Genomic DNA, 23783 nt, shown 5'->3' with positions numbered 1-23783 from the left:
GTTCACACAGTTTCTCAATGTCAGTTTAGGTTTTGTGCTAAGGTTGACAGTTGGAGATGGCATTGACTTAATTATAAGGAAATGCTGGGAAGTTAGCTATTAATATTATATATATATTATAAAATAAAATGTTGATGAAGCGACTCTGATACGCACCAGTAAATCCTACTTTATGACGTTGATGCAACAGTCTATCTGGGGACACTGCGGCCATTGTTATGTCATATGTGACGCAATGGTGAGTATAAAATGGGACCGTAATTGGAATTTGTTTTATTAGTAGCCAAGGATCAATCGAGTTAATTGTTACTGGAGCTACGAACGAGCGAAATGTTGTGTTGCCCTTGTTTCCCCTTTAGGAAGGTACACATATTAATTATATGCATAGGAATATGACTATAAATATGAGCATGAAAATAGTGTAATGTTAGTGAGCTAAAATTAATTACTTATTAATTTACTTATTGATTTATTCCAGCGCAAGAAAGTCCGTCCAGAGCCAGTGCCAGAGGCGGCGATTCCCAGACCTCAGAGGTACTGTCATGTATATTAGGCTACACAAGAGACAGTAACCAGTGTAAGGCTTAGCTTAGCGTAAAGTTAATAATATGGCCATACAATCTAGTATGACCATATTATTAAAATAAGTGAGGTTAACAGGCCAAATGACGGTTCTGTTTATTCTAGCTAGTGCTGTCTACCTGAGTACACGCTTGTTAACTGCTTCCTCCTCTCCCATCCAATCCCCTCTCTGATATCTCACACAGGGTCCGCCCCATCCTCAGGAGGCTGAGGAAGTTCCTGAAAAAGGAACGAGCCCTTGTGGCAGAGGGCTCTGTACGGGAGGCCCAGACAACAGGGTCAGAGGTCACCCCTCACATCCCCTCAGAGGTCTCAGACACTCTTATCACACCTAATCCAAATGCCCTTCAAGAGACCGCGAAGGAGGAGGTAGACTGTTGTTCTGTTGTCTTTTCCACTGCAAAACCTCACTCTAGCTAAGCCCCTGTTTCCAGTTACTAGTCCTGAGCATGAAGTCATCAGAAAAATCTAAATAAGACTTGTATTTCAGGCATGCTGTTGCCTGTTTCTGGGATGATGGTGCTTTTAGTTTGATTCTACTGATGTGATGCTTATTGAGCTTACTGAACTTATGTCTGCAAAAGCTGCATGTTCTGGCTGTAGTTAAGACTCATATAGTTGCAGTTATAATAATAGAGTACATCACATGTATCACATTATACATCACATTATTATAATTATTATTATTTGTTATATTACGGAATTCCATTGCATTATTTATTTACAGTTGCTATGGTGGCAGGAGTCAGCTAGTAACTGGTCTTGAAATAATTACTTATTGCTTAAACAAAATACGTCTCTACTCTCTACTCTCACACACACTCATTGAAGACTAAGGTGATCAAGGCCATCCTCAATGAGGACCCTGTTAAAATGGAGGACCTCGAAAGAGAGGAGGACACCAACTTGTCTCCTGTGCCTGCAGTGCTTGGGCCCTCCTCCAGCTCCTTGGACCGGTTGGTGCTGGTTAAGAGTACTGCACACTTAAGGATACTGCACACTTAAGGATACTGCACACAAGGATACAATATGTCAACATTTTAGTTTGCTGAACTGTCTTTTCACAGCCGTGTGACCCATCTGATGGGGCAAGAAGTTGCCAAGAGGGGAAGATCATCAAGGGGCAGAAGGCCCTGTGCTGCATTAACTGCCCCAGACAATAGTGTTGCCCTCCTCCAACCTCAGCAGCTGAAGTGTAGAGGGTACGTCACCTGGACCACATCACCACAGCTTTGCCCATGCAATACATACACATGCACATCTATCTTTGGCCATGTTTGTTTGACATACGGTACATACTGGCACCTGGACTGTACTCAGTCAGCCTAAGTCATGAGATTTTATCATTCTATCATCCATTGCGCTGAGTTGAACATGGGTGGATTGACTTCATCTCCTTCTCCCTGCAGGCTGCCCAACCTGGGGCTGACCTGCTACCTGAACGCCACACTGCAGTGTCTGTTCCACCTGCAGCCTTTCTGCACTCAGCTGCTGGTGCAGGAGGAGGTGTGGAGGATGGAGCCGGAGGCACTGCTGCTCGGGTAGGAACAGCACTCTCTCTCTCTTTCTTTCTCCATTTCTTTCTCTCTCTCTCACACGCGCACACACACACAATCACACATTCATCATTCAGACTGCTCCACGTCTGGCTCAAAAACTGACTTTGTGAAAAAGACCTAAAAACATGATGGTGAGTAGGAGTAAAAACGACTCTCACTTCCTCTCTGTCCTTTGCTTACCTTACCTATCTCTCTTCACGCTCTCCTCTTTTTTCACCCCCCCCCCCCTTTTTCTATCCCTATTTCCCCCTCTCAATTTCACCTCTGTGTCTTTATCTTCCTTTTCTAGTTCATTTGTAGGACTGTTGCTACTCAGAGGGTCCTGTGAAATGGACATAAAGGCAGCTGTACTACTGGAGCTCAAGGACCAAATCTCCCTGCACAACCAGGAGTTTGAGGGGAACTCACAGAACGTGAGAGCTTACGGCATATACATAGACAGACACATACGATGATTTAGCAATGTCCACACATGCACATACCATACATGTGTGCAAGCTACAGTTTAACAGACACTCTTATCCAAAACATCATACAGCACAATACAAATACATAAGATGTACATTTTCATCATTGCGTATGCATCCAGGGTATCAAACCCAGGTTAGACCAGTTGAGGTAGAGGATCAATGCTGCCTCTTATTATTATGCTTGTGTGACATGTATAGATATTCATCTGTTTGTGTGTTTTATATCTGCATTCATGAGTAGGACGCCCATGAGTTCCTCTCAGAGTGTCTGATGCGGCTAAGGGTCATCGGCCAGGCACTGGCCATGGGTGACATGGCCTACCAGTGCCCAGTGGACACTCTGTTCTCCTTCCAGCTCCGGTATATAAGAACTTGCCAGAGGTCAGTGCTGCTTATAAAGAAAGAGCTGACGCATAAATACAAGTTCCCAGAGAATTGTGTTCCTCAGTGATACTTTGCTCATCTTTTCTGCTATTTGTGTGTGTGTGTGTGTGTGTGTGTGTTGAGCAGCTGTGGAGTTGAGAGCACGAGGGATGAGGTTAACACCATGCTCTCCCTCGACCTGGTCGGACAGGGATCAGTGAGAGACAGCCTCCAGCTCTTTTTCACTGTAAGTATTACCAACACACTTATTATTCTTCAACATTACACACACACACGTCTTACAAACAAACAAACACACACACACCTCACACTTGTTTTTTATATCCACAGGAATCAAATGTGGAGTTCCGGTGTGAGTGCTGTGAGGGTCGGGGGTCAACCTTGAGATGTCATTTCCACACTCTGCCTCAGTGAGTCTGAAACCTTCACTGTGTCACTCCCTTATGAATGTTTATTTTTTGATACAGGACAGTTCCGACCTTCTCAGGTCTTCCTCAGAACCTTCACTGCTAACCCAGACCGTCTTTAGGCGTTTTTTTTTTCTTCTCACATTCATTAACCAATATGATTTCACATCAACTTTAATCACAACTTCATGCATTAATTTCATGTTGTCATGTTTTCTCCCCTGTTTTTCTGTTCTCTTTCTCCTCTCCCTCTTGTTTCCCTTCTCTCTTTCCTTTCCTACGTGTCTATCTGTAGGGTGTTGATCCTCCACCTCAAGAGGTTCTGTCCCCTGACCCTCACCAAACAACACCAGGCGGTCACACTGGACCCCATTCTGGACCTGAGCACACTAGGGGAAAGGTAAAAATGCATATAATGTACACACACACAGAGAGACAGGAGTACGCTCAAATACACACATAGAAACTTCAAGACACTAATTATTGTGTTTTAACAGGACTGAAGATGTTCGTAGAACGCCTCCTCCAACCAGAGGTAAGTAATTTCACTTCAGTCCCATCCTGCTCATCATAACTTTCATGGTCTCAGAGACACATTATAACTTCAGTAGTTGACACTTGCAGCACTGCATAGATGCTAGATCAAATATTAGCAGTTTTCATACCTTTAGACAAGCATTTCATGTCTCTGATTATTCTGTGTCAAATGCTAGTTGAGTACAGTGTCACATTGAGTAGTTTGAGCGCTGGCTGCTGTGTAGATGAAGCTCATCCTTCAACTTTTTGCTCAGCAGTGTCCAGCATAGGTGGAGAGACAGGGACAGAGACCCTGGTGAGAGACAGGGAGGGAGACTCAGTGGACAGTTTGTTTAATGTGGCAAATTATTGACATGCATAAGGACATAAAGGCTGTTTGATCTTGTGGCAATGAATGCTATGTGAATGTGTGCCTTTTCTAAATGTACAAGTAACTTAGGTAGGAGTTGGTGTAATAGTGGCCGAGTTTGCATCGTGAATTAATAAGAAACTGCAAATTGTCCTTTCAGGAAGGAAAGGGACATTATTCCTTAATTAATGTCCTTAGCCACATTGGCTCAGATACCACCAGCGGTAAGAGACACACATACACGGAGAGAGAGAATATTGAGTATGTAAATGTTAAGAAAGGCAGGAATGTCTGACCTCCCTGTTCCTTATGATTGGACGATGGCAGGCCACTACATAGCCGACTGTGAGGAACAGCCAGGTCAGTGGGTCAAATACAGTGACCACTCTGTCACGGTGGGATCTGAGGAGGCCGTCCTCAAAGACAGGGAGAAGACGGCCTACATACTTTTTTACATCAAAAAGGTGACACATGCTAGTTGAGTACAGTGTCACATTGAGTAGTTTGAACGCCGACTGCTGTGTAGATGAAGCTCATCCTTCAACTTTTTGCTCAGCAGTGTCCAGCATAGGTGGAGAGACAGGGACAGAGACCCTGGTGAGAGACAGGACAGAGAAGAGACCCTGGTGAGAGACAGGGACTCAGTGGACAGTTTGTTTAATGTGGCAAATTATTGACACCAGCGGTAAGATACACACACACACACGCGCGCGCAGAAAGAGAATATTGAGTATGTATAAATGTTAAGAAAGGCAGGCATGTCTGACCTCCCTGTTCCTTATGATTGGACGATGGCAGGCCACTACAAAGCCAACTGTGAGGAACAGCCAGGCCAGTGGGTCAAATCCAGTGACCACTGTGTCACAGTGGGATCTGAGGAGGCCGTCCTCAAAGACAGGGAGAGGATGGCCTACATACTTTTTTACATCAAAAAGGTAATTTACACCATCAGCCACAGCTGAACACTTACATCTGTACACAACCTCTCCAGTATCTTAGTAATAAATAATGACCCTATTTAAAACATTCCCTTCCCATGCAGGTGTATAGTGATGGAAATTGATATTGCCATTAATTTATAGACTTACATTGCATTGCAAGCATGTTCTCCTGTGTGTGTGTGTGTGTGTGTGCGCCATGTCCATTGATAGTCTTGGCACACCTTTGTTTAAAGCCCCTAGCAGACATCATCCCCCCCTGCCCCAGGTGGAGGAATACACATCCATTGTCCACCATTTTGGGCCTGGATGGATGGAGTCGAGGGCAAGAAACGTCATGAGGGATGACAAACACCCCAATGCCAGCCTCTTCACCCTGTTGCCGTCGGGTAGACGCCTACGCAGTCTAAACTCAAGGACTGAGAGACTTAGGAGGAGTTTTTACCCACAGGCAGTGAGACACTTGATCTCAAATTTTTAATTCAGCACCTTATTTTTATTGATTTATTTTAAATTTAATTCACTTTATTTTATAATTTCATTTTTTGCACAGTGTGGAGCGTAGACCCTTTCACTACATTTGATGTGACAAATAAAACACTTGAATCTTGAATGAAATACATTTGTATTACACCAACATTAATGTCTGCTGGAGAAGGCATTCACTGTATTGAGTACATCATTGGCATCTTAAGCGACAGATTTATTAAGGTAGATTTTAACGCAACATTTTACCAAAACATCCCCTCCTACAGCCTGAGGTTTTTTATATTCTCAAAAAAATGGAAGGTGCTAAAGGGCATTGCAGCAGGATCAGCATGAGTGCTCTTCACATGAAAACAAAATTACACATTCCTCTGCACATAGGGATGAGAGACACGGTCACATCACAGTTTATCTAGGAAAGGGAATTGATATAAGTTTATTTAACAAAAACCCAGACAATTTTTTTACATTTCGTTTGAGAAGATTAGTGGTCCATGAAGTCATACATAGGGGTGTTGTACTACAGCCTGCCACCAAGAGGGGATAAAGACCAGCTTAAGATGCTTCAATACACTCACCAGATATAACATTACGCACCTGCAAGCATTCATATTTGTGTACAAAAAAAAAGTAAAGTTAAAATAATTACTAGAGAGCATTACGAGCAAACATCACCTTTATGGCTAGCTTACTAGCACCAGGTCAACATGCAGTTAAAGTGGGTTGACCACCTGACCTTGGGCACCCAGCACGAGCAAAACCAAAACTAATTCAAGCCCAGTTGTCAAAGCAAGTTCCACGCAGCAGCAAATAAAATAGATACTAATTATGCAGAAAACAAACACAAAGCAACTAACAGGGAGAAGCTTGATTGATGGAGAGGTGCTGTCGGTAGAGATAACGTGTTGACCAGAGAATCCGTATTGAAACAGGAAGTGGGTGATTTACTCCGTTTGATTGGCTAATAACAGGACCTTTACTTTTTCGTTGAGAAAGTATGTTGATCGCCTGACATTAAAACGATCGGTTTTCTTTAAATTATTATTATTTTTGTGAAGTTATACGGCTTATGTGAATAAAGCTATCTACATGACTTTTTATATGTCTACATTGACTCGGTTAGTTGTTCATGTGGTACACGAATGTTGCAGAGTATTGTAGGTCTTAACTGAAGCTCTCGACCATTATTGTTAGGTTGCTGCTAACGCTTAGACCAACAATCCATTGGAACACATAGTAGCTAGCTAGCCTCGCTGCTAATAAGTATAACGTTAGCATGCTGATATGAATTGACCCATTATAGTCAGGTGGCTTAATGCTCAATTGACTTGTTAACCAAACTTTTACGAAGTCATACAACTAAACACACAAGTGACTTGTTAACCAAACTTTTACGAAGCTATATGACCAAACACAAGTGTAATTCAATTGCTAGCTAGCTAGCTAGGTCAATTAGCTCGCCTAAGCTACTGTAATTTAAGCTAACCAATTACCAAAAACATCGATTACATGTGTTTGTGATGTGTAACATATGTCCTTAATCAGTCATTCAAGTTATTAACGTTTATTTACCGCTAGCGATTACACCGACAAGTGTAATTCAATCGCTATTAATGTTGAACTTGAAATTCAACAACGTGACACAACATTAAAAGTCAGGCATCGACATGGTTCCTAAAGAATAAATCAAAGGTCCTTGTCCATTTCTGTTCAGGACATGTGACAAGTTTTATCCAACCAGAGACCGGAGTAAAGTGACGACTTCCTGTTTCAATACGGATCCTTTAGGAAATACGTTATCCCTGCCGACAGGTGCCACAGGTGGAAGCGCTGCTAGGAAGGAAGAAGGAACGAGAAGCAAAACCGCAGCGTTGTCGGCTACCCCAATTCCTACAGGGAGTAAAGAACAGTTACAGTATGGCGTCAGTTTAGTGTCAAAACTCACGCGCGCGTCTATTCGAGCAACTTTCAGGTTTTCGCAAGCGTGAATTTCATCTGCGCAATCAATTTTAGCAGCCGCGAGCAGAAATTCAACAACTGCGAGCGCAGAGACTGACACTCTCTCGCGAAAACTTCGTCTGCTCACTCGAATGTATGACTTTTGGCAGTGTGTGGGCGGGAACCAAAGGAGGACGGGCTCTTCTCTGATTGGTCCTGATCGTTGAGGCTTTGACAGTCTCGTAGTCACGTAACTCGTAACTAATTCATAGTTTTCACGTGACGTCAGAATGACCAGCTGACAGGCAAGAAAAGCATTCCACAGCTGTCAAACACTGGAGTTTATACAGGAACCGACCACCTTTCATTCAAGATCATTTAATATCTCCGCTTTAACATTGTCTGACTTATGTAGTAAAATGCTAGACAGTTGTTGCTCGGTTGGCTGTTCAAATCGGCGAGGAGACAAGCCCGGATTTTGTTTTTATCACATTTAAAACCCGCCCACGTTGCTGCCAGCTGATTGTGGACGTCTTCTGGGTCAACTTTTCTCGGACACACAGTAAAGTAGCCTTACTTATGGAGCTGGCAATAAAAGCAGTCACCCTGTTCTGGTCGCCTCATTTATCAGAATAACTACCTAAAACGGGAATAGATCAAGTAATAAAGTGAAGAAACAAAGCATCAACACAATTCAAATTGGATTACCCGGTTTCTGCTCTGAGATTGCGACAAGTACCTAAAGCAAGTAGGCTAGGCTAGTGTATTTTGTCATCTAACTGGTAATACTACAATGCCAGTAGAAAATATATGGGAAGATAATTTAAGTTGTCATTCGCCAGACCAGGTGTTCGTACTTGTTTAAACCAGGAAATTGTGTCAAATGATAAAGAACAGCGTTGGGTAGGCTAAAGGCTGCTAGCTAACAGCAGGTAGCTCGCTATTAAACGGCACTCATCTTTGCTCTGATTATGAAGATGTTTTTAGTTTTCACCTTCCAGACGACAGCGTTGTGAACCCATCCACTTCTGAAAATTAAATAACTATCTGTGCTTTTGTAGGCTTTCCGTTTTTGAGATGTGTAGGGGGACGGATTTTCTATTAGATAGCTGTAAATATCTCCACACTGGAGCTCAGGCAGGGACTTCGTCGAGGTTAAAGAAATTAAAATGTCAGCGGGTGCAGTAAATGGATCACAAGCTCCTAAAAATTTGTTTTTTTCTAAATATCTCTGTCTGGCTATAGTGGTATGGTCTGTGGTTGATGGGATCGTAGTTGAGTAGGCGGCACTGCTCGAAGTTGTCCACTGTTTAACGCCATTTTCGCTGTTCTTTTTGCCCGCCAGCTACCTATTGTAGTCACGTGACTGAAAACTATGAATTTGACCCACGGTTACTTTATTTATTCCAGGAAAAAAAGTCAGTTCTCGGGACATAGTCATTAAATATATCATTCGTCATTAAATATCAGTTTTCACCATACATGCAGCTACTTACCGGAGTTTGGTTGAAGTGAGTGACGTGACTAGGAGACTCTGTCAAAGCCGACAACTGTTTAGCTACATATGAAAACTGATATTTAATGACGAACCGAAGTAACGGCACCCATTAAAGCTGTTTTGATTAAATACTAGTGGTGATTGTGGCATTTGACCCACGATCACTTTATTTATTCCAGGAAAAAGAGTCAGTTCTCGTGTCAGTCGATGTTATCTGCCAGTAGGTAACATAGTTAGCTACTAGCTATCTTTAAGCTTGCTGCTAGTATTACGTGTTGAGCACTACATAGTAAACAACAGTCATTTCAGTCACAAAGTTCATTTTATTTAATTTTTCATCATTCTTACAGTTAGAACTTGCAATCGCGAACGTGACTTGTCCTCTCATGTTATTTAATTGTATTGTTTAGCTGCTAGCTAGTCTACTACTGATCTAAGATTCTAGAGCTCCGCTGACTGCCTCAGAAGATTCCTGCGCTAGCAAGAAGCCTTTGCCCGCTAACTGTTACATTAAATACATTACATTAAAACATTGAAGTCAACTTTGAAAACTCAGCAGCAAGAGCTAGCTTCAACAGTTAGCAAGTAAAGGCTTCTTAAGTTGAATTGTTTGTATGTTCACGTCTGTCGGCAGAGATAGCGTATTTCCTACAGGATCCGTATTGAAACTGGAAGTGGGTGATTTATTCCGTTTGATTGGCTAATAACAGGACCTTTACTTTTTCGTTGAGAAATTATGTTGATCGCCTGACATTTAAACGATCGGTTTTCTTTAAATTATTATTATTTTTGTGAAGTTATACGGCTCAATACTCAATTGACTTGTTAACCGAACTTTTACGAAGTCATACAACTAAACACACAAGAGACTTGTTAACCGAACTTTTACGAAGCTATATGACCAAACACAAAGCTAGCACTGTTAATTCCCGGACGTCAGAGGCAATGTCGACATCTTACGTTTGACAGCGGGCTTACCAAACACCGTATAGTACAGAGCTAGGTCAATTAGCTCACGTAAAAAAACTGTAATTTAAGCTAACCAATTACCTCATTTCCCCCTAAACCCATCGATTGTGTGTGTTTGTGATGTGTAACATACATCCTTTATCAGTCATTCAAGTTATTTACGTGTATTTACCGCTAGCGATTGCACCGACACAAGTGTAATTCAATTGCTAGCTAGGTAAATTAGCTTGCGTAAGATACTGTGAGAGTGCTAGCTTGAGCTAACCAACACACTATGCTTCCTTGAGCTGGCCAAACACTGTATAGCTAGCTAGGTCAATTAGCTCGCATAAGATACTGTAATTTAAGCTAACCAATTACCTCATTCCCCCCAAAACCCATCGATTGTGTATATCCTTTATCAGTCATTCAAGTTATTTACGTTTATTTACCGCTAGCGATTACACCGACACAAGTGTAATTCAATTGCTAGCTAGCTAGCTAAATTAGCTCGCGTAAGATACTGTAATTTTTAGCTTACCTATTACCTAATTGTAGCCCAGACAACAAAGGGTTAATGCCATAGAACTTTCAGAACCCCGTCCACCAATCAGAGCTGCGCTCAGTCATTGCCATGGCAACCAAATCTGACCCAACACAGATAGAACTGGCAGTTGACACCCAACACAGGCAGTTGAATGCGTGAATAACAGGTAAATAATTATTATGAACACTATTAATCTAAATAATTGAATAAGTTAAACTAGGGTGACCAGATTTGAGTTTGTGAAAAAGAGGACACTTTGTCGCGGGGGGGGGCGTGGCGTATAGCATGCCGCACCATGACCATGTGAATGCATACAAATGTCACAAATGAAATGACACAAATGACTATATGAACATCTATTTATTGAACTTTAACAAAACTGCAAAGTGCAAATGTAAAACAAATCTTTTTTGTGGCATTTAGTCCAGCACTTCTTTAATGTGTCTTGTCCATATATTGAAGCAATAATGATAACAAATAAAGATTTCTAAATAATAAATACTTTATATAGCCACATATTAAAATAAGAAAATGAAGACACTTTTCAGTCCTCCTCATATATTAAAGCAATAATAATAACAAACACAAAATTCTAAATAATACATTCTTTATAAGGCCATCTATTAAAATAAGAAAATTAAGTCGGCGATTACCTATCAAATAGGTATGAAAGTCCTTGCAGGTCATGTGTTTGAAACTTGTACTGGGTGCACAGAATCCCCTTCAGCACTTTTTTGAGCTGTCACCGAATCTGGGAAAATCTTTCTTAGCAAACCAGATGTGCAGTCCATTGATCTGTAGCTGTTGTGATGCTTTATTGTATGAAAAGCAAGGGTACCCTCTGCAGCCGTAACAGAAGTGTCTGTTTTACTCACAAAAAAGTCTGTCACTTTACTCGATGAGCTCTCTCCTCTTGCTGCAGTTTTGTGTTTTGCAGAGTGCACGTGAGCTTCCAAATCGCTGCCACCTTTATTTGCCACCGACACGTAAGTGCCTGCTCTGCATGTCATGCACTCAGCTTCCGAAGCATCACGGCCGTATTTATTTTTTGAGTTCGTCCGTGAACTTACATTTACGTTTAGGCATGGCTGCAGATGTCATGTGCTGTAAACAATGCAACTAGTGGAGGCGGCAAGGTGCTCAGTGTTGCCAGATTGGAAATGGTGAAGTATCGTACCAAAGGCTCAAAATGGTCGTATTTGGAGGATAATTATCGTGTAAAGGCCCCGTCACACCATGACGTTCTGGTCAACGTTCTATGATGTTAGAGGAAACGTTGGTAATCGTGCATGGTCGCTGGTATTGCGCCAGAAGAGCTTTGTGTGAAAGCTGGTGAACGCTGTAATCGTCGGTAATCGGAGGAGAACGCTGGTCCCAAAAAAAAGTTTTGAACATGCACAAAAGTTCTCATGGAGATCAGCGTTCTTCAACGTTCAATTTAAACGCTGGAGAACTTTCGTGGAACGTTTTATTAACTTTGCACGCGTTTGGCTATGGTAGTCAGTCGTTGGGTAGGGTAGACTGAGTACAGTTGATGCACCCGAAATAACTTATGTGCACAGCAATCCTGAGACGTGATTTTTAGTTTGGACATGCCTACTAACGTCCCCTTTGATCCAGGGAAATGTGAGCACCTAACCCATCTCTCGTAGGAAGATATCGGCGAAAGTTTTTTCACCAAGGGAAGATCTTGATTTTATCATGTCCCTTCTACAATTAATATGTTATTAACCATACGTGATCAACAAACGCAACTTACATCATTGCAAACGTTATTCTGTGCACTATACATCTACATATTCAATGCTATCATGTCATGCAAGGTCATTGCATAATCTAGCGAAAAGCGGAGTGGAGGGTATATGCTAGCTTGAGCCAGCATTAAGTAGATGTACTGAACTTGAACATAGCTGAGCACTTTTATAGCTGGTGCTGTTCCATGGCAGATGGATATGATATGAAGACTCTTGTGAAATGGACAATGTGTGTGGATGTGTTGATGTTTTCTAATAATAAACATTGAGAAACACAAATTCAGTGTCAAATTTAAATCATTTATTTTAATAACATAAAACCCCAGGAATAACGCTCGTTATTTCGTAAATCACAGTAAATCTTCGTTCGAAGACATTGCCAGTGAAAGAGGCTTTGTATTCTTCTTACTTTCAGCAGCATTTATCATCTTCTTACCTGCAGCAGCGCTAGTAGCAGACACGTCCATAGACATAGTATACTATGTCTATGGACACGTCAGCACACGTTTGTCGCGCACCAGTGACACGTCACTTTTGTCGCTGTTACATGCTCCTCATGCGTGAGTCCCACGCTAGTAGTCATGCGTCAGTCCTACGCTATTCTTTCGTTAAGTCACACGCCAGATGTGTCCACATCGCCCTAGAACGCTCGAAATTGAACGATTAGAAAGTTCAGAGAACGTTGCCCAGAACGTCATGGTGTGACGGGGCCTTATCTGGCAACACTGAGATCGGTCGACCAATGACTGTTCTCTCTACAGTCAGAGCTCGCGCAAGAAGGTGGAACGTAAGGGAGATACCATTTCCAAAGCTTGTAAGGGCGTAATAACTAGTTTGTGAAAGACCCAGAGAAACACAAATATCCGACAAAGCAAAATCCCAGACGTTTTTGGAATCCCTGCCGGACGCATTTTTTAGGTCTCGAAAAGAGGACGTCTGGTCACCCTAGTTAAACATTAGAATAATTTAAACATTTTCGATTTGATATAGAACCCAAGAGAAGACTACACACAAAACCTGACCGGAGAATACCGAACCGGAGAGCCTGAATATTGATTCAATGAATTGTAGATACCCCAAAGTAAAGAAATACAAATAACTCAACGCTAACGGTATGCTAGCTTCGGTGAGTTCTTTTGACCATTAGATAATTGATAAGCTAAGCTAGGTTAACAAAACCAAACGTAATATTAGCATACCTCTCCGTAATAGTTACGTAGACCAACTGGGATCAAACGTACTTGTTTTGTTTTATTCATTTGTTGATTTCAGTCAAATGTGAGATGCATAATTGTTTCTGGCCTGTAAATTTATAGGTCAGGTTTTATGAATGGATGAATTTTGATGGCGAGCTTCCGTAAAGATACCAGGATCGGAACCCTACAACTTTCCCTTTTCCCTCCTCACTTCACAGTGGTAGGACACCTTTGACTTGACTTTGACTGACTTTTACTTACATGAACCCTTTCATTTCTGACGAGCCAAAACTTTGAACCCTGTGATTGTTTTAATGTACTTTGATACACTGAATTGAGCTTGAACAAATACTTCGAATGTACTTTGAACACTGAATATTTTGAATGTACTTTGATACACTGAACTGAACTTGAACAAATACTTCGAATGTACTTTTAACACTGTGATTGTTTTTAATCAAATTCGAATTGATATTTTATTAATTATTTATGTAATTGATAGGGTTGGTAATGAATAATCGATGATCGATTAATTGTCATTAAGAATTCATTCGAATAAAAATCCAAGCCTAATGAATAATCGTTGTAGTCCCGCGCACTATGAGAACATAACGTAACATAACGTATTTTGAGCGAGCGCGACTTCCTATAGCAGACGAGCAAAGATGAAGAGGGCTAAGAGAAGTGCCGTGTGGGACCATTTCACACGAAAAGATGATAAAGTCCACTGCAGTTACTGTGACGCTGTATTTATTTACCATAGTACAACGTCTCCTCTAATATATCATTTAAGAAATATACACCCGACCGTAAATTCCAGCGAAGCCAGCACCAGCGGAGGGCTCCAGCAGCAAACCATTCAGGCTACACTAGCTAGGAGGATGTGTGATGACAAGCGAGCTAACGAAATTACCAAACCCATAGTAAATATGATTGTCAAAGACATGTTGCCTTTAAGTCTGGCTGACGGCGAGGGTTTCCGAGAACTAATGGGATTTATTGAGCCAGGATATCATATTCCATCGAGAAAAACATTGACCAACCGTTTGGAACAACAGTTTGCTGAGAAGAAGGCTGAGGTAAAAAGGAAGCTAGCTACTGTTGACGTTGCTTTAACCACTGACTGCTGGACTGCCTTGACTACGGAGAGCTACATTACAGTGACATGCCACTACATTGAGGAAGACTGGCAAGTGAAATCAGCAGTCCTTCTCACAGAGAGTTTTTCAGAGAGACACACTGCCGACAATTTGGCTGATAAACTAAAGGAATTCGTAGATGATTGGGGGCTAGCTGGCCGAGTAGTTGCTTGCGTGCATGATAACGCCAGGAATATAGTTGCGGCAAATGATCCCACTCGAGTGAGTTGGCAGTCACTCCCATGCTTTGCACATACTTTACAGTTAGCCATCAATGATGGCTTTGCTCTTGACTTGCATAGGGTCATCGCAGCAGCTGGGAGGTTAGTGAAACATTTCAACCACAGCACACCTGCTACCAAGGCATTGGATGAAAAGCAAGGACAACTACAACTGCCAAAGCACCGCCTGATCCAGTCGTGCAAAACGCGATGGAATTCGGTCTGTGATATGTTTGAGAGGTTAATGGAACAACGATGGGCTGTCACTGCAGTGCTGTCCGATCGTACAGTGACTAAAATTCAAAATGCCAGAACTCTCGATGAAAGACGAACACTGGCAGCTAATGGAAGACTCCTTACCAGTGTTGAAGGCACTTAAGTGTGCTACAACTGTGTTGTCTTCAGAGACGGAGGTCTCGATCTCAAGCACATACCCAATCACCTTCAGCCTGATAAATGTTCATCTGAAGAGTGATGGAGGCCACTCCAAAATAGAAGCTTTCAAGGCCAAAGTACGGTCTCAGCTGGCCAAACGAATGAAGGTTGATGGAATATAATTTATACCATATATTGAAGATTCAGTCTTAGGTTTTAGTCAGTCAAGATCCAGGTTTTAATCTTATACAATGGTGGCCAACCAAGGGAGACAAAGCCTGCACGTCCACTCATAGCTTCACCTCAGGCTCATTTGATCTATTCCTTGTAGGATTTGCTCTTAAAAGCTGAGTTTAGGGGTGTTACCGTCTATTCAAATGGGCCATGGGTGCCGGGCTCTTTGTCTCGACCTGGGGGGGGGGGAGGTGAGTCTAATATCACACCTCACTCCCCAGGTCAGCCCAAGAGTATATTCACCCTGTTTGCATGCTAGTTAAATCCAAATAGAAGTAACAATTATAACTATGTATAATATCATTGAATTATTGACTATGGCATATTCGTATGACCTATGCCGGTCCCTTCAAGGTACGTCTGTTTAATAATACATATGTGTTTTACGTTCCCTAGAACTACTAGCAATTTGTGCATAAGCTATTGATAGACCGGCTCCAATGTTCTTTTTTCTGCCTCTGCAGATCGATTCGGACAACTTCCCTTCAACGTCGCCCGCAATGATTGCTATGATCTTAGACCCTCGCCACAAACATTTGGGATTTCTCAAGCCTTCACAAAGGTTGACTTTGAAGAATGCATTACTGGATGTCGTGGCCACCACTACTGTCGTGCCATGGAGTTACTCTCCAAAAGAATATAAACCAGATCCACCCATACACAGGCAACACACATATGGACTAGATTTATCACAAAGGTTTATTTCAACAAACACAAGGTAAATACAGGACTGTAAAACGGTAGACTGATGTAATAGGGCAACACCGGCAGTTAATCCCCCAACTAACAGGCAAAAGTTAGAGAACCCAATTCTGCCCCTACATATAAATATAAATGTATATAAATATCATGCAACCCACAGCAAGTTAAGTGACACAACACAGCATCAAATGGCACATCACACAATGGAAGTAAGTATGTAAAATCCACATCAATTCATCAAGGCAACAATGTCATAGTGAATTCATTCCACACCAGAGGGGGGCAGGAAAGGCAATTAACCTAAGGTCAGCAGGTGGCAGTAAACTGTTCTTGAAGTCCCCCAGCCCGACCTATATAAACAGTCCTGCACAATATAAAATAAGTCCGTACTGGTCGGCAACCTCTACCGACCAGTAAATAAAACAATACAAATATAAAGCACACAAAGCAGCCACCAACCCACTGGCCAATAGCCAATTAGTGTCTGCAGTCCATGGGATCCAGACTGGTGACGTCACGTTTGTGCGGAGATGGAATCGCGCAGTCTGGAGCACCGCGAACGCACCCTGGTCGTCACAGCAGCACAGTGGCTTGAGGATCCACCTCCAAGCTACAATGAATAAGGAAGCACAACACAGCAACTCAGTGCGCGGCTAGGCTATACCAAGCTGATCAGATACACCGTGGCACGGCAGGGATTTAGCAGGCTGGAACTATTACTTCCCTTTCCAAGACGAGTTGAGAGCGTAGCAAGACAAATCATCCGTCGCTCGTCCTCACGCTCCACTTCCTGGTTGTAGCCCTTGACAGATGCCGGTCTCCCAGTCGGCGCTGCACATCACTAAAAACAACACGGAAATCAGGGCACACTCCGCCACTACACGAGCGGCTATAGAAGCAACAAATGCGGGGAATAACCTTGCAGACGGTCCTTAATCAAACACTTAGCTTGCGTTGTGTTGATCGCTCTCCGACGTCGGTCACTCCACTGTTATCCCTGGCCGCTTCCATTACGTGGCTTCTCACTCGCCTGCCCAAAGAACTCCCGTCCATCTGTCAATTGCTCTTTTTATAAAAGGAACCAACCTATCCCCATCCCGTGTTCACTCTGGCATCAATTAGTTCATTAGAGTCAATTGCCATCAGTCAATCATAAGCAAGTCTCTTCAGTCACGTTAAAGAGACTCGTCAAGAATCTCATCCACAGTCCAAAACACACACACACACACACACACAGAGCCCCCTGATGAATCATTGTCTCTAAGTGACGGCACTTGCAGAAACATAAATATACACATATAAAACCATACACATATACATATACAGTGCACTTGACACTACTGTTGAACAGATTAATGCAACTGAGAGCGCAGGAGCCCTGCCGCGGAGAAGTGCTACTGCAAGTGCCATAGCTGCGCTTTTGGGTGACAATTACACGGCTCGTCCAAATGATGTGGATGCAGAATTGGATAGCTACCTCAACGACCAGCCACCTCCCCTTGATTCAAATCCCACAGACTGGTGGAAAAACAACGCAGACAGATACCCAAGACTGGCTAAATTGGCACAGTGCAATCTATGTACACCTGCGACCTCCGTTCCATCTGAGCGAGTTTTTTCAGCTGCCGGACTGACAGTGAATCGACTGCGCACACGTCTTACCCCAGAACATGTGAATATGTTGATTTTCATGAATAAGAATACATAGATGGGCCTGTGATAGGTCATTTATGCCCAGGCAGTCCATGCAGGCAGTTGTTTAATAGCCTGATGTTTGTTAGCCATTTCTCATAGTTTTACGTTAAGTAGCATAGGCTAAGTTAAAACTCAATCGTCAAATAATTAGGCTTCCGCCAGCGTCGAGAAGCCTGACGTTTAAAAGGATGATGTAAGTCATTAGACCGTGTTTATTTGTTTTTAAAATTATTTTCCAAATGTTATCATTTATTCATTTTTCAAAGGTCTTTGCTGTAGGCAGTGATGCGTTGCAATCGCTAAAATCCGTCTGATGACATAATGCGCTATTTCCTTAATAAAGCTATTTTTGAGAAAATTCAGTCCTGTTGTGTGCGTGTCATGCCTTAGCAAATAATCGATTAATTGTTCAATAACGTTATTAATAGTCGAACATGAAATCTCCTGTAAAGTCCCATCCCTAGTAATTGAATAACTGTTATTTGGAAGCCAACGTAGTTCATAGGGGCGGGAGTAATCAAAAATATCGAAACAAGATGGCGGCTGTTTTGTTACGATGTGTCTGGTTGGGAGGTGGGAGAATAGATGTTTTGTCACAATGTCAGTTTAACATTCTATTGTGTTTCCGTTATGGTTCGTGCATTTCAATAAGTGTTTTTATTTCAAGTTGTCATTTTACAAACTAAGCCTTAACTGTCAATTCGCGTGACCCGTTTATAACTATAAATAAGCCAAATGAACTAATCAGTTCAGCCAATTCAAGCGTATTATTTAATGTTCGTGTTATCTACAGCTAACCTGCATACATCTGGACCTTAACAAGGCATCGTTGGTATGTTTATTTAACCTATCGTAACTGTATGCAATGACTATATGTTTATGCTAGAATTGATTTGTCTATGTCTTTTGTAAATTTCAGTTTTACACTTCCTATCTACTATCATTAAACCTGTGGACTACGTATATCTTCAGAGTCGTGATTTGTAGGAAGAGTTTAGCTGGCTGTAGAACCGTGACCGGAGTCGGTGTAATGTCTTTGAGATGCCAAAGTGTCCTGTCCCCACCGCGCCGTGGTTCATCCGTAGCACCTGGCCACGCACACAGGGAGGCACCAGCAGCTGTAGTGTCTCGCGCTGTCCAGATGGTTTTTGCCAGCGGTGATACAGCAGCCCTTCTCTGATGGTGAAGTTGGGCCACTGCGAGTACAGTGTTTTGGTCTCTGGATCCAGAGCGGAAACAGCAGACCACGGTGGACGCTGCCCCTCTCCCACCCAAGAACGGAGCCTGATGAGGACAGGGTCTTGCTCTTGCATCTGCTGCAGCTGTTGTCTGTCGAAGACCTCCCACTCGTTGTCTGTGGCTGGCGCTGCGTCCGCGGTGTTGGCTGTGCGGACATCTGCCTCTCTCGGATGCTGGTCGTGTGTTGTCTCAGCCGTCGCCGTGCTCTTCTTCTCGTGACGCTCACACTGCCGGCACTCCGTTGTCACACACGGTCGTCGCGACAGTGCGTCTGCATTGCCGTGCAGTTTGCCAGCCCGGTGTTGGATGTTGAAGTCGTAATCCTGCAGTGTTTCTAGCCACCGAGCTAACTGCCCCTCTGGTTCACGGAAGTTCAACAGCCAGGTGAGGGCGGCATGGTCTGTGCGTAGGAGGAATTTTTTTCCATAGAGATAAGTCCGAAAATTCTTTATCCCCAGGACCAACGCCAGCAGCTCTCTTCTCGTGACGCAGTAATTCCTCTCTGGTCGGCTAAGGGCTCGACTGAAGTAGCCGATTACCTGCTCTCCGTGCTCACCTTTTTGCGATAGCACTGCCCCAACACCCACGTCGCTGGCATCGGTGTCGAGGATGAAGGAGCGAGTGGGGTCGGGGAATGCTAACACTGGTGCTTCCACCAGCGCTGCCCGCAGCCTGTTGAATGAGTTGGCGCAGTCCGCGCTCCAGTCGAAGGGCTGCGCTTTCTGCGTCAGTCGATGCAGCGGGGTAGCTATGTCGGCGAAGCCCTTGACGAAGCGCCTGTAGTAGGATGCCAGCCCCAGGAAGCTCCGTAGCTCAGCGACGTTGTGGGGGGTTGGCCAGTCTCTCACGGCGGCGACTTTGCCCGGATCAGTAGACACGCCGGCCTCACTGACGATGTGTCCGAGGAAGGCTTTGTCTCCGCAGCAGCTGGCATTTCCGTGGGTGTAATCGGAGTCCTGCTGTTCGGATGGCCTCGAACACTTCTTGCAGGTTAGCCATAGCCCCCTCAAAGTCCGCAGCATGGCTTAGCAAGTCGTCAAGGAACACCACACAGCGACTCCGTGGCACACCAGCAAGCACTCTCTCCATTAAGCACTCGAAGGTGGCGGGACCGTTGCATAGTCCGAATGGCAAGACTCGGAATTGCCATAGCCCTTGCCTGATGGTAAACGCCGTCTTGGCGCGGGCCTCTGCCGCCAGGTGTACCTGCCAATACCCGCTCCGTAGGTCCAGCGGCGTGCTGGCCCGGCGATAAGTCCATCAGCGCTTGCAGCGCCTTTCCCTCCAGGGCGAGTGCGACTTGCACGCCGGTCTCTTCGCTCGACCAGCCGTTGAAATTGGCCGCCAGCTGCACCTGGACGAAGTAGGTCTCCAGCAGTCCCTCTCCATGGTACTTCGGCAGCTTCATGGTCGCTCGCCGGGGCGGGTTGTAGATGGGTCCGGCGTCCAGGGTGGGCATCGGGAGCCGTCGATCCTGCAGCTGTCCCGGATATAGCGGCTCCAGGGCGGGCAGCTGGTCCACGGCGGGCAAGGCGATGTCGTCCCCCTTCGTGTCGCTCCTCTGCCGCAGGCCGCAGGCCGCTGGCGCCGTCTGTTCCCTCGAAGAGGCGTCATGGTGGTGCGTCCAGCGGTGACTCCTCCATCCCGTAGCCTGGCAGAGTGGTCCTTCGCCGGTCCCGTGGCACCTCCAGGTGCTCCCCATGGCGTGTACATTCTTGATCTCCGTCAATCCCACTTCTGACACCAATGTGGCGAAGATAAGAATGGGCTCGAGACGTTGAATGGTTTTAGAACTTTTTACTTGTTCTCGAACACTCATTCATACTCGTACAAAGATTAACACTAAATACACAGGACTATATTCACAACATCTATAACACGGTTGACACTTCAGTTATATATACAAAACACATCAATACAGAACAGGAACAATTCTACATCAACCACACACACAACAATGGGACATACACAACAGATAGCACTGTGGCTAAGCTAACAGCTGCGGTGTAGTACTCCCACAATACACCGCGGCATAACAACAACACCAGTCCGTGTAGCGGAATTCGAGCTACGCTACACTATGAACAATCAAAGCTGGTGTACAATGTACAAGTGGGTGTTTTTAATGACAATGTGTATTAAAACAGCTTACCAATAATAATAATAATGTTGAAAATAATGATGATGATGCCAATGACAACATTAAATAAAAGTAACATTTCATGTTATTAACAAGTTCAGAAAAAAATGAAACCGATAAAAAGATATGGAAAGATCTGCATGCAAGGAGCCCTTGGCAGTGCACATTCTGTCATATGGCCGCCAGCTTTCTATACATTCAGAAGAGTGATTGGTCTCCAGTTTTCTATTGATAGAGGATCTTTGTTTGGTTTGGCTATCAAGCTAATTGTTCCTTGCTTCATTGTTGTAGACATTTCCTTCTTATCAATACATTTTCTATACATTTCCATAAGTGGGGCTTCAATAATACTCCCAAAAAAATTGTAAAATTCAGTAGTCAAACCATAAATCCCAGGAGCCCTCCCTGTTTTCATTTGTTTCAAGGCCTCTACAAATTCACAGTTCAAAATAGGTTTTTCGCAGTTAGTTCTAAATTCTTCTGAAATGGTGGGGACATATGTTTTGATGCTATTCAAGTATTCCACACAAGATAATGGTTCAAATTTGGATACGTATACATTTTGGTAAAAATATCCTATATGTTCTGCTATTTCTTTGTGATTAGTGCTAACATTGTTTTTCATTTTCAGTGTGAAAATATTGTTTCTTTTACAATTTCGTTTTTCCAATGCAAAAAAAATAGCTATTGTTTTTTTTCGCCATTTTCTAACCATCTGGCCCTGGATCGTATAAAGGCTCCTTCAGCAGCATCTGTATACAGTTTGTGGATGTCATTCTGCAGTTCCATTAACTTTAGTTTCTCGATTTCTCTGAGACTAGTAATTGATTCCTCAGCGTAGCATCAAGTGACGTCAGTCAGGTGTGGCACAAGACAGCTCGGGCTTAAAGGTACAGGCACCTTCATTACAACCCACTACACATGCAAAGACACAGACATCAGTTTTGCATTACAGCCAAAGGTTTATATAGAGAAGCACAAAATGCTAACTAATACTACAATATTGCCAAAGATGCTGAAATATATCATGATCTTGCGTAACTATTAAAATCAGCACTTAAGATAAGATAAGCACAAAAAGTCTAAGGTCCCAAGGTCTCAATCACAGATGTCCACGGTTATAAACCGGCACCATGGCTGCAACGCCAAAGAGCCAGGCAGTGACATGGCAGAAAGAGCACATACTCAACTCTAGTAACAGAACTCCACCACAAAGATAGTCATTTTTTCACCTTTTCAGTGTTTCCAGTAGCCTACTTACAATTTCTACAAAAAACAACAATTGTTCATTTATGATATAAAATGTTTTTTTTTATTTGTTTTAAAAATTGAAAGTCCACTTGTATAGCTTAGGATTTCAGTTCAAGTTCATTTTATTCTCCAGTAAAACTTTGGAACAACCTCAGGATCAAGAATGATGTAGACAAACTGTTAAGTTCTCCAAAATGATATGACAACACCAAAGGAATATCTTCAAAAGTATAGTAAGTATATTTTCACAGGAAAGGTGAGTGAAGTGTAACATCAGTGGAGTTTTCTGAGTCAGGTAGAAGTACCTCAGGGTCCTGTGCGACCTCAGGGTCAAGCTCCCAATGTAGCCTGCCCAGGACCCCCATCCACTTTGTGACCAGATCAGTGAGAGAAGTCTTACTGATGTGCTCAGGTTCCAACTCGAGCACCATCTGACAGAAGTGGGCAGCATGTGCCAGTCCCTTAGATGCTGTGGGGTGGGGGGAGACGATATCTCTTACTGAAATTATATTTGTCTGAAAATATAATTTTGAGTCAATGCTGAAGACTTGATTTGTTTTGTAGGTTTATCCCCAAGGTTTCTACCATCTTCAATACAGTCTCCTGAAGACAACCAAACCAAACAGAGTGCACTAAAACGCCAGTCACCCCAGCTCTCATCACCATATGCCTACAAGAATCCATACACCAACATTTCAGTCAAACTGAACAGGTCAACAAAGTCTGAATCAGATTACATACATTGATGTATTACAAAACTGAAAAGTGTGAATATAGACCAGGGGTCTCAAACTCCTGGCCCGCTTTGGGGATTTGGGGTGAATCAGGCACGTGACCACACACTCAAAGGGAAAGCCTAGCAGACGATGGTTTCAATCCATTGAGCTCTGGGTTATGGGCCCAGCACTCTTCCTCTGCGCCACACTGCTATATCTCACCCCAGATGGGCCTCGAACCCACAATCCGTGGCTTAGGAGGCCAGTGCCTTATCCATTACTGAAATACTTTCATTGTTCACAAAAGCAGTTAATTGAATTTTCAGCTCTCAGAGCTTTACCTAGCAGAAAGTACTCCAGATTGCTGTTGGTGAACATGGCTGAATTTCAGGTTTTGAAATGTTTCCAAGAAAGAGGATTGCCTAGCAGAGGATGGTTTCGATCCATTGACCTCTGGGTTATGGGCCCAGCACGCTTC

At 43.3% G+C, this 23783-nt stretch overlaps 1 protein-coding gene across 1 annotated transcript; it reads left to right on the top strand.

Moving 5' to 3' along the window:
- The first annotated feature begins 339 nt into the window (after nucleotides 1–339).
- On the top strand, nucleotides 340–5250 carry LOC116224740 (ubiquitin carboxyl-terminal hydrolase 37-like). Its single transcript, XM_031585527.2, has 12 exons — nucleotides 340–534; nucleotides 768–951; nucleotides 1414–1538; nucleotides 1650–1784; nucleotides 1992–2123; nucleotides 2431–2554; nucleotides 2853–2992; nucleotides 3122–3221; nucleotides 3326–3405; nucleotides 3698–3802; nucleotides 3900–3937; nucleotides 5087–5250. The coding sequence occupies exons 3-12, from the start codon at nucleotides 1456–1458 to the stop codon at nucleotides 5248–5250; spliced, it is 1101 nt and encodes a 366-aa protein (XP_031441387.1). The 5' UTR covers nucleotides 340–534; nucleotides 768–951; nucleotides 1414–1455.
- The last annotated feature ends 18533 nt before the right edge of the window (nucleotides 5251–23783 follow it).

The sequence above is a fragment of the Clupea harengus genome, chromosome 18 (genome assembly GCF_900700415.2).
Source record: "Clupea harengus chromosome 18, Ch_v2.0.2, whole genome shotgun sequence".
In the NCBI taxonomy this organism is placed as follows: domain Eukaryota; kingdom Metazoa; phylum Chordata; class Actinopteri; order Clupeiformes; family Clupeidae; genus Clupea; species Clupea harengus.
The sequence above is the reverse complement of the archived record's forward strand: the minus strand, read 5'-3'. Positions and strand labels throughout refer to the sequence as shown.